Below are 11,512 nucleotides of genomic sequence, written 5' to 3' on the forward strand. Positions count from 1 at the left end.
AAACAGAAATAGTAATAATAAGTATATATAAATTCAATTTTCACCATTCAAGTAATCATTATGATTATGTAATATTTTACATTTGTATGGATTCATGGAATATAGTTTGTATCTTTATTCTATCATGGTACATCATAGAAAACCACAAGGCTATGTAATTTGTGTTATTGAAATTTGAAATCTAAAAATGAAAACCATAGAAAACGTTTCAGTGTAATACAAATAATCTAAAAATCAGTTCTTGTGTTGCAATCTCCCACTCTTTGAACCAACATAGGAATCAATAATAACATTGATAACAGCTGATTCTTGTGCGACTCATCAAAGAGGCTGGCTCATGGTAAATGTAACAATTCTAACATGTTTCGCCTCAGATGAGTTTTTTAACGGCAGACGGCATACCGGGCAAGTGGATTGTTTTCTCAGCCATATGTCAATGCAAGAAAGATGAAATGTGTGATTGCATTTCGGCATGATGCGTAACACTTCTCTTTCTCTAAAATCTGCCAAACATATGACACACCTGTAGAAGTAATGCGAATTAGTTATCCATTCATTGACTCCTTGAGTTTATTTCGAATCCATGAAGTGTTTTTCTTAAAAAACGATGTTAAGACAATTACAGTATCTAGAAAACACTAGAAGTTACACTACGAGGTTAAGGAACATATGAGGTGCAAGTTGTGCATGAGATGAAACTGAGAGACCAAACTTAACTGTGTATCTTCAATAGCACTAAAGGCCTCTTGGTTGAACTTCAAAATGGGGATTGCATCAAGCATAACAAGCTCAGGTTCAGGGTCATTAGCATGATTTTCTGGCTATCATAAACAATGAAAAATTAAAATCTAAATCACCAACAGATAAACAAGTAAAATAAACAAAACCACAACTTAGGTATAAACTAAACTACTAATTAGGCAAAGAATAATATCAACTTGAATGATATGATATATGCAGATTCATGAATCCGAAGTATATGATATATGGAATACTGACCTATGAAAAAGTCTCAACCACATACTCATCTTACAAAAGAATCAAATGAAAGGGCAGTATATACATTGTTCAATACCTATATACCAATTCTACATCTGATTGAAATTTATAGTCAAGTCACAGATTTATTCTATAAAAAGGATGCATCGTTTGCATCATTTGATATAGAAGCTTACAAAAGAACCAAAATTATAGCTGTCCTCATTCCTTATATGCCTTAAAGAGGATTGGATCAGAACAACAATCTAGGAACCATGACCAAATAATACATAGTATAGAACTAATTTTCACAAAAGTTGAGCAGAATATTAAAAACTCAAACTCATGTTCACAAATCACAACCCAAAAAAAAGCTTAATAAATCAGTTCATAAAAGGAGGGGGTTTGAAGAGGTGAATTTTTTACCTATTCTATGTCAATCCTGGATTCAATCTCATACATCATGCGAGATTCAACACTCCCTCTTATCCTCCCACAATTGATTCTTGTGCACATAAACACAATGAAAGTGGCACTCATCCCAAACCCAATGACCGTGGTAACCAAAGTGGTATCTGAACCCATCATCTCCAATCACCAATTTTTTCTTTTTTCAAATTTTAACACAAGAAGAAGAAGAAGAGGGCTTCGACGGCGAGGCGAGGTGAGGCACGCCGAGAGGCGGACAGGACCGACGGAGGAGAAATGCACTGCACACGATTCTCAGAGAGCAAATTAGGAGTTGGCTAGGGTTTTTTTTCTTTTGGGACAAAATGTCAAGGGTGTTTTGGGTATTTTGAAAAAATAGAGACATGTCCAATTAGCATATCTAATCCAAACAGGAGAATATTTGTTTTTTAAACAGAATATTCTATTATCTTAAACGATATTCTCACGGTAGGGACTTAATTGAAAAAAAAATTAACGTATAAGGACCCAATTGAAAAAAAAAAGTATAGGGACTTAATTGAAAATTCGGTGAAACTATAGAGACCTGCAGAGTAATTAAACCTAGTTATATCTCTAATAATTTGCATTAGGTTGTAATTATTTGTTTTTGGATTCACCAATGATTGAATTCTAGACCTTTCAATCATAGAAGCTCTAATATTATGTCATAATATTATTTTTTTCAAAAATTTAAGTTGATAAAAAGAGACACATAAATAATTATATCTCTAATATATAAAAATAATCTAATTACCAATAATTTTTTTAATGAAAACATAAAAATAAAACTGCCATGAATGAAAAGATACACACAAATTATGGGGAAAAAACACAAAAAAATATGTACATATAATTATTTGTGCTTGACTCTCTTTTTTAATCATTTGCACTCTAACAAAATGAATTGTGAATTAAAATTGTGTTTAGAAATACTTAAAAATTAAATTTATTTCCATAATTTTTATTTGTATAATTTTTTTAAAAAAATAATTGATTATGTAATAATTAATGAGTAAATGGTCAAATTGGTCTCTAAAAAATCACGCTATCTCCAATATGATCACCAAAAGATTTTTAAACCAAATCTGTCTCCCAAAAATTTTAGTTTAGTCACGATAGTCCTTCTATTAATTTTATTGTGGACGGCATTAACAAAAACTGATCTGGCACGTTAAGCTTCAGGTCAGCATTAAAACGACGTCGTTTTTTTTAGGGTGAGAGGCAGTGAATAAAACGATGTCATTGTAGACCCTGCTTCTCTCACAACACTCTCCTTCTCACTTCCGTTTCGACGTCGCAGAGAAAAAGAAGAAGAAACATTCATCATCGTCGCAAAGCCGATGATCAACTTTGATGTACCAAAAAATGTGTAGTTGACAAGAACGAAATCCTAATCCCAAAGATAGTTTTTAGTTCCAGCAAAAATCACCAAAGAGAAACCAATTTTATTAATAATGGCACAATCCTAACAAAAATTTTAGCAACAGGAAAAAAGAAAAACCTTACCTTCAAAAGAACCGAATCCCATGAAGAAAATGTAAAAACAATGACGAATAGAAGAAGAAGTGTTAGGCATCATCATGAATCCACCGAATATTCCTCCACACTTAACTCTCTCCTTCATGCACTGCTGATAATGTTTGTTATGATTTCATTCACATTGAAATTCGACTCTTCTAAAAGTGCAGCACCGAAGCCGTTTGAGATTTTGTTAAAGAAATCATCGAAAAAGCTTCTGTTGTTACCACAACCAACATACAACATTATTGGGATCTTGAAACCTTTTCCTCAAACGAAAAACAAACAGAAATGAACTGTCGCTAGTTTTTTGTAAACCGCCGCCAACTGTCGTGGCGGTTGTTGTAGAAGAAGAATGAACTGCCGCCATACACTTTCTCCTGGTGGCAGTAGGTTTGGTGATCATCAACCCCGAACCTGAAGAAGTGCTTGCTGGGACTTTTGGAGTGCCGCCATTGTTGTTGACATCAAGTTTTTTGGAAAAAGATGAAGAAGAAGAGAGGTAAAGGAAGGACCGGAAGCCGTTTCTCTTTCTGAGAGTGAAGAAGAATGAGTATGTCATCGTTGTTGAAGAAATTGGAGAAAAACATATGTTTTTGGAACTTATTTAACATAATTATCTTAACATATTTCTTCAGCACCTGTTGTTTAGTAATGTGTAATATTGATATGTTAAGTTAATGTGACATCTCAGCAAACATTAGTGCTGTTAATGACAGAATAAATAGAGGAACTAACATGATTAATTTTAAATCTTTTGAAGTCAATTTTGATTAAAAAAATCATTCAGATATCAAATTAAAAATCACATAATCTTTCATAAACTAATTTAATTATTTACTCAATAATTAATTTATATTTATATACTTGAGCTGAAAGATAGTTTAAATATGAAAAGATGTTATTTTAAGTGATATAACTGAAAAAAAATATAAACTTCAAAGAAAAAAATTCTCTAAAGTAAAAACTTGATAACGTCAAAGTGATGATTTATTTAACTTCTATTACTTATAATTGACTAATTTTTATTATACTAATTTAAAAATTTAAAGATGATTAAATATTTATTTTTTCATGTTACTAAATTACATCACTATATAATCACTAATCAACTATAGTGGGAGTACGTACTCCTTATCTAGCGCCCGAAGCTCTGCTAGGGTTTCACTGCGCCACCTCCATGATTACACCTTTCTTTGTCTTTTCTTCGTCAAACCCTTTTCCATCTTCTTCTACTTTCTTTTCTTAATTTCTTTTCCACTTAACTCCCTAATTTTCGTTTTCTCTCCCAATTCATTCCTCTTTTAATTCATTCCGTTTTCTTATTCACTCATTCCATATATCTTATATATCTTATTTCTCTTTGGAATCATTGAATACCAATTCTGATTTACACCATGGGCAACAAATCAGAGACTCAGAACCCTCATATAATTGCTATGACGGTGGAGGGTGCCAGCCTTCAAGTGGCACCCAGAGAAATATGAAACTGCTCTCGTGGAATTGTCGGGGTTTGGGGAGACCCCTGACAATCCACAATCTTAAAGGGATTTGCAAATCCTACTCCCCCGAGGTTGGTTTTATCTGTGAAACAAAAAATCAATCTCGACAAGTTGAAGGAAAACTAAGATCTTGTGGTTTCAAGGAATGGTTTATTGTGGATCCGGATGGATTATCAGGGGGTTTGGCAATGGCATGGAGGGATGGTTGTACTGTTCAGATTTTACAGCATGGTAGATTTTTCATTGCGGCATCAGTTCTGACAGCTGGTTCTAATGATCCCTATGGTGTTCTAGGTGTTTATCTCAGTTCAAATGATCAACATAGAATGGCTCAATTTGCTGAATTAACTTCAGTCACCCAACAGTTCGATGGTAAGGTTGTGTTAATGGGGGATTTTAATGCCATTTCTAATCAATTGGAGAAAGAAGGTGGGGGTGCTAAATCTCCTTCTTCTATTGAAACCTTTAATAGTTTTATTGATGATAATTCCCTGATTGATATTGGTATGGTCGGAAGACTATTCACTTGGTCAAATAGACGGAGGGGTGATGAGTTGATACAGGAAAGACTGGACCGATTCCTGATAGGAGTTGATTGGCAGCAACTCTATCCCAATGCAACGGTTCTTAGACTATCAGAATCAGGCTCGGATCACGCCCCTCTTCTCATAGACTCTAATCCGAGAACTGAGATATCTAAACGCCGATTCAAATTCCAAGAAAGATGGTGTTCCAATGATGAAATAAGGCAGATTGTTAGAGAGGTTTGGCATGAACAGATTGATGGTTCAGCCATGTATATCCTAGCTCAAAAAATAAAGCGTTGTCGGCATAAGATTGTCAGATGGCAGCAAGAACACAGATCTAATTCGAAGGTGGAGATTGATTTACTACAGTCGGAATTAGAGGAACTTCGTTTAGCAGGAATTCATGGAGGCGACATCATTTTAAAAATAGAGGACAAACTTAAAAAAGCATTGCAAAATGAGGAATCTTATTGGAAAGATAAGTTTAGAGTCAAATGGCTCAAATCTGGTGATCAGAATACAGCTTTCTTCCATCAGAAATTTAGAAATCGAACCCGAAGGAATAGAATTTGGCAACTAACTGGCAGTGATGGTGAAGTGGCTACTTCAAATGCTGGTATTGCTTCTGTGGCTGAATCTTATTTCAAGGACATCTTTTCCTCCACTTGTCATGAGAACCCTGAACCTCTGTTTACTGATTTTGAACCTAAGGTTACAGCTCACATGAACCGTAGGCTTCAAAGACCAGTGACTATGGAGGAAGTGAAACGCGCAACATTTAGCATTCATCCTCAAAGTGCTCCAGGAGATGATGGTATGACAGCAAAATTTTTTCAAAGCTTCTGGAACATACTTAGTGGTGATGTGTTTCGAGCAGTTAAGAGCTTCTTTTCTGGGAGCAGAATCTTGAAGGGTTTTAACCACACTCAGATCTGTCTTATTCCCAAGATTTCTGATGCTAAATATATGACTCAGGTAAGACCAATAAGCCTATCTTCAGTCTTTTACAAGATTATCTTCAAAGTATTTGTACATAGGCTTCAGGGTATGATGAATAGACTAATTAGCCCTACGCAGAGTGCTTTTATTAAAGGCAGATTAATCTCTGATAATATCCTAATTGCTCACGAGTGTATGCATTACTTGAAGAACAAAAAAAGGGGTCTCGAAAATGAAATGGCGCTAAAATTAGATATGAGTAAGGCATATGAAATGGTGGAATGGCACTTTCTTTGGTTTATATTGGAGAAGTTTAGTTTTGACTCCCGATGGATCATGTGGATTCGAGAATTAGTGACAACTGTTTCTTATTCTGTTATTGTGGAAGGACAACCTTATGGTTTCTTCAAACCAAATAGAGGTATTCGACAAGGAGATCCTCTATCCCCCTATCTTTTTCTTTTCTGTGCAGAAGGTCTCTCCTTCTTGCTACACAAGGCAGAACAAAACAGACTAATTCAGGGTCTTCAGATACATAGGCGATGTCCCAAGGTCAACCACCTCCTATTTGCTGATGATTCCATCTTATTCTGTAAGGCTAATCCTGAAGCATGTTCAAATATCCTGCATTTATTGAATTCTTATGAGAGCATCAGTGGCCAGAGGGTAAATCTTAATAAATCTGCTGCATTCTTTAGCCACAACACTCCCTCCACTACTCGTACACTACTGGTTAACTCTATGAATATTAATCATATTGGGGCTCAGGATAAATACCTAGGTTTGCCTTCTACAGTCTCTAAATCGAAAAAGGCTTCTTTTAGTATGATCAAAGAAAAGATTCGAAAAAGAATCCAAGGGTGGAAGCGCAATCTTCTTTCGTCAGGTGGTAGACACATATTGCTTAAGGCAGTGGGAGAAGCTATTCCTATTTATACATTGTCTTGCTTCAAGTTGCCTGATGGTTTAATTTCGGAAATCCACTCTCTACTTTCTCAGTTCTGGTGGGGACAAAAAGGTTCTGAAAGGCGGATGGCTTGGATTAGCTGGGACACTATGACTCGCCCACGAAAAGAAGGAGGCCTTGGATTTAAAGATCTTAGAATCCAAAATCTGGCGCTTTTAGGCAAACAGTTTTGGCGACTTGTAACACAGCCTACTTCCTTATTATCCAAAATACTAAGAGGTAAATACTTTAGCAATGGTAATACTATAACGACAGAAATTGGAGTCTTACCTTCTTGGGGATGGAGGAGCATACTGGAAGGCCGAAAGATTGTTGAAAAAGGTCTTAATTGGGCTGTGGGTACTGGTGAGAATATCCGAACATTTGAGGATCCTTGGCTGCCTCCTCCGTATCCTTTAATGATTTCTGACATGCCAAATAGACAGGCTATTTCTGAGTTGGTTCCAAGAGTTAAAGATCTAATTACTGAAGATAGGAATTGGAATCAGAATCTCATTCAAGAATTATTTCCCCAAGACGTTGCAAACAGGATTTTGTCAGTTAAAATTCAGCAGTGTAGGGACAAATTGCAATGGGATTTGAACAAATCCAAGCAATATGATACAGCTTCAGGTTACAGAATTGGCTATTTATTTTACCATCCGCATCTGGAGCTTTGCCCTAATTATATGCAGCAGAAAAAGCCGTGGATTGATCTATGGAAGTTGAACTTGCCTCACAAAATTAAGCTATTTATCTGGAAAGCTCTCCATGGCCGACTTCCGGTGCTTGCTCAGATTTATCACCGCATCCCATCTATATCACCAATATGCCCCTGCTGTCATGAAGCAACGGAAACAGTCACTCATTGTTTAATCGATTGCTCTAGAATTAAAGACGTATGGTCTCAGAGTTATCTTCGTGACTGTCTTCCCCCTCAGAGTTCTAACGACTTTTGGACATGGTGGACTGCATCAACAGATATACTTAACCCGTTGAAGAATGCTGACCGTAATCCTCAATTGCTTGCCATCATTTGCTGGAACTGCTGGAAAGCTCACAACCAGTTGATTTTTGAAGGTTCTACTTCTATGCCGTCTGCCATTCTAGCAAGCTCTGTCAAGTTGCTCCGTGAAATCCAAAGAACTCCCAGTTTAGGTCGTCATCTCCATGAGGCAAGCTCTTAGTTGCATTCAATTGGATTTATCATTCTTTCTTCTTTAAGATTTTTCTTCGTTTTTCGACCACGGACCGTCGGATGAATACCATAAGTGTAGTGTTTTTGGGAAATCCCCACCTTTTATTATGCTGTCCTGTTTTTAGACATCTTTGTATTTCATTTTTTAATAATTAATGAAATATAACTTATTATCTTTGGAAAAAAAAATTACATCACTATATATAGAAGAGCTTAATAAAATCTCAAATATTATTTTTTATTATAAACTATTTTTACATTTAAAATTATAATTTATCTTTATGTTTCTATTCAAACAATGCTTATTTAAAAAAAAAAAAAACTTTTTTGACAAAAGAATCTTTATCCAATAATTCCCAAACAGGCTCTAATATCGTAATTCCTTTTGAGTAATAAATTTATATTATTGGAAAATAAAGATCTATGTTATTGAATTACTTACAACAAAAGTATATATATTACTTGAGAATAAAAATCTGTATTATGATAACTTGATGGTAAAAAAAAATTCACACCTACCTTTTTTCTTTTTCTATTATATTATTATTACTATTTATAATTAAGTAATTAACCTTTACTTCATATTTTGTTGGATAAATATATCTAGTATTATTCTTCTATTTCAATGCAATATTTTTACTTTTTATAATCTATTTTTAATAAAAAAAAATGAAATAATCTCTACAGAAAAAAATGTAAAATAATTAAACTAATAGTTAATATGAATAGAATAGAAAAATGTAAGCTCGCTCACTTTGTTTAAGAGTAGTCCAACTCCTAATAGTTTTTTTAATTTGTGGTGTATTTAAATTTTATTAAAAATTTATCGTTAATTAATAAATTATTATATACATAAAATAAAATTTAATTTAAAAATATATTATTAATTAACAGATTATACAGTGAGAAATGTTAGAAGGTCAGTAATTTTGGTATTTTGTAACCATTAATTGGTCATTAATAGTGTTTTTAATAATATGAGATTACATCTAATGATAAAAAATTACTCACTTTTATTTTGATGGTTAAGTGTTGGCCAAAAAACACAAAAATTGCTGACCCTAGACTTTTTCTTATATAATATTCAAATTTTTAAGCTGACATTTATTTAGAACACCACACTCGTTATAGAGTTTCAGACTGAGATCACAAACGCTATACGTCTCCGTCTGTTACTCTGATTAGCTGCACAACCACCAACTAACCCACTAAAGAGTCATCAATGGCGCACAAACCTTCTTCTTCTTCTTCTCTGTGTGCGTCTCCATCACTTAAAGTTTCTGAGGAAATGGACCCTCAACATGCTGAAGAGACCTTGCGCTTCTTCACCGTTATGGGTGCCGCCACTCCTGTCCCAGATCCCTGCAACGCGCGTGGATTCTTCGACGATTTCCTTCGCAGCTTCATCACCGTTGATCTCATCCAACGGGGACGAATCACTTGCACTATCCTCGCCAAACCCCCTATCTGTGTACGCAACTCAACACATTCTTCTATCTGCTTTCAATTATTGTGTTGTTCATGTTTTTACACTGATTCTAGCTGAGGAAATTAGAATATTAAAATTGCTGAATTTAATGTTCCGGATCTTATACATTGAAATGCGAGTATACGATGCAATCTCAAGAATTAGTAAACAATTTAGAAAGTTTGATGCTCATTCGTGAGTAGAAATGAAGTATTTATGCATTATTGGTGTTGTTTGAGCAAAATTAGGTAGCTTCGGTTACTAATCTCCAACGAAAATGGAGATAGTGTAACGGTAGAGACTTGTCTTCTGTGTCCCTTTTTCTTGGGAGGTTCAAAATTTTACTTATAAATCATCTCTGAGACATGACTCTTCTGTTGCTCTATCTTTGAAGTGTAGAAATTATCCAAATAATTTTTGAGACTAGGGGAAATTTTAGAGTGTTCTCGGTTTCCATTTTTATTTTCTGGTTAATTCAGTCTCTTATATCTTAGGACAGTAAGCAAACGCTACCTTACTAACCTTAGGGCTTTTAAGTTTTAACTTGTTGGTTGAACTTGGGGATTGCTATAATTAGTTGAAATGCTTCATGTCGGAAATGTGATGTTTTGTTTCTGTGTTCAAAGTTCAACTATAAAACTGTTATGTGATTTTCAATGAAGATTTGTTGTTCCTTATTTTCTTGATTGGAATTGTAGAATGGGTATGGAACACTCCATGGAGGGGCCGTTGCGTCCTTGGTTGATATTTTATCCCATGCTTGTGCTAGAACTGTTGTTGCAGAGGACAAGGAGCTTTTCCTCGGAGAAACTAGCATTTCTTACCTCTCTGCCACTCCAATAGATGTAAGCTCCTTATTTCTTTATTTTTCTATGAGCCTTGCTAGGTGGTCAATAGTCTTTTGGACAATATGTAACCAACACTCAAAAAGAGTGCAAAATATAATGATTTGTGTGTGCATGCTTTTTGTCAATCTATGTGTGCAAACTCTGTAATGTGGGTGCAAATTATACTATTCATGTTTGCATGTGTGTATGCAAAATCTGATAGAATGTCAAAAGTTTGGTGTGTTAGTGCCTCTAGAATTTCTGTTTTTGTATTTCATCGACTAACTACCTACCAGGGGACTTGTGGTTCACATTCTTACCACCCAGGGTAATTCTTCGCAAATAGTCACTTAGTCACAACCTCGATGCAATGTTGGTTGTCTTGGTGATGGTGACTTACATTGACATTTGCCATATGCCTCTTAACAGTTCATGTAATGTAACACTTGGATGAAGAGCATATAAGCTGCAATGTGCAGTTTAAAGAAACAGCACATTAAATCATGGATTCATCATAACTGCCTAATTACTTTCTGATTGGTGGTTTGACCCTTTGAAATGTAAACGGTTTATGCAGGAAGAAGTGGTAGCTAATGCTTCAGTGGTGAAGAGTGGAAGAAATTTGACTGTAGTTGCACTTGACTTCAAGCTCAAGAAAACTGGAAATTCTGTCTATATTTGTCATGCTACCTACTATAACATGCCAGCTTCTAGTCTATGATTATGAACATATAGCTTTCAGGTGCAAGTGGCTCTATAGATTCATATTGATTGTCATACCAAAATCCTTAAGATGAATTAGCCTATTCATAATGTTCTACTTCCCTTTGTTAATTCCAATGGGATTATCCTCTTTTAGTGATAATTTACAAAACAAATATGAAATATTGTCAAACATATGATGTGGCAACCTAGAATAGTAGTGTATTACACATGAAATTTTGTATTATAAAGTTTTTTTGTTATTAACTGAGATGTAAGCACGTCATTGTAAAAACCATTCTAATCATGTCAATAGTTTTTAAAATTTATATTAACTTTTTAAATATATTTTAAATAATACACATATCATTCATGTAGTAATATTTTACTTACCATTCAATAATGTATGAACGTTACCAAAAAGGCAAAAACCAAACCTTTTAGATAATTATTAAGG

General features: G+C 34.6%; 1 protein-coding gene and 1 pseudogene across 1 annotated transcript; one reads left to right on the forward strand and one right to left on the reverse strand.

The window, feature by feature from the left end:
- Positions 1-227: 227 nt before the first annotated feature.
- LOC107626798 (RING-H2 finger protein ATL54-like) lies at positions 228-1,566 on the reverse strand (annotated as a pseudogene).
- A 7,614-nt stretch (positions 1,567-9,180) lies between these two features.
- LOC107624855 (uncharacterized) lies at positions 9,181-11,401 on the forward strand. The gene is made up of 3 exons (XM_016327321.3): positions 9,181-9,529; positions 10,225-10,371; positions 10,931-11,401. Exons 1-3 carry the CDS (start codon positions 9,281-9,283, stop codon positions 11,072-11,074), a joined length of 540 nt encoding a protein of 179 aa, XP_016182807.1. The 5' UTR covers positions 9,181-9,280; the 3' UTR covers positions 11,075-11,401.
- The last annotated feature ends 111 nt before the right edge of the window (positions 11,402-11,512 follow it).

This window comes from Arachis ipaensis, chromosome B2 (assembly GCF_059453495.1).
Source record: "Arachis ipaensis isolate K30076 ecotype BB chromosome B2, ASM5945349v1, whole genome shotgun sequence".
NCBI lineage: Eukaryota > Viridiplantae > Streptophyta > Magnoliopsida > Fabales > Fabaceae > Arachis > Arachis ipaensis.

Coding starts and splice junctions, on each gene's coding strand:
- LOC107624855 (XM_016327321.3), top strand. CDS start 9,281: ATGGCGCACAAACCTTCTTCTTCTTCTTCTCTGTGTGCGTCTCCATCA. Junction 9,530..10,224: donor TCGCCAAACCCCCTATCTGT/GTACGCAACTCA, acceptor TTGGAATTGTAG/AATGGGTATGGAACACTCCA. Junction 10,372..10,930: donor TCTCTGCCACTCCAATAGAT/GTAAGCTCCTTA, acceptor CGGTTTATGCAG/GAAGAAGTGGTAGCTAATGC.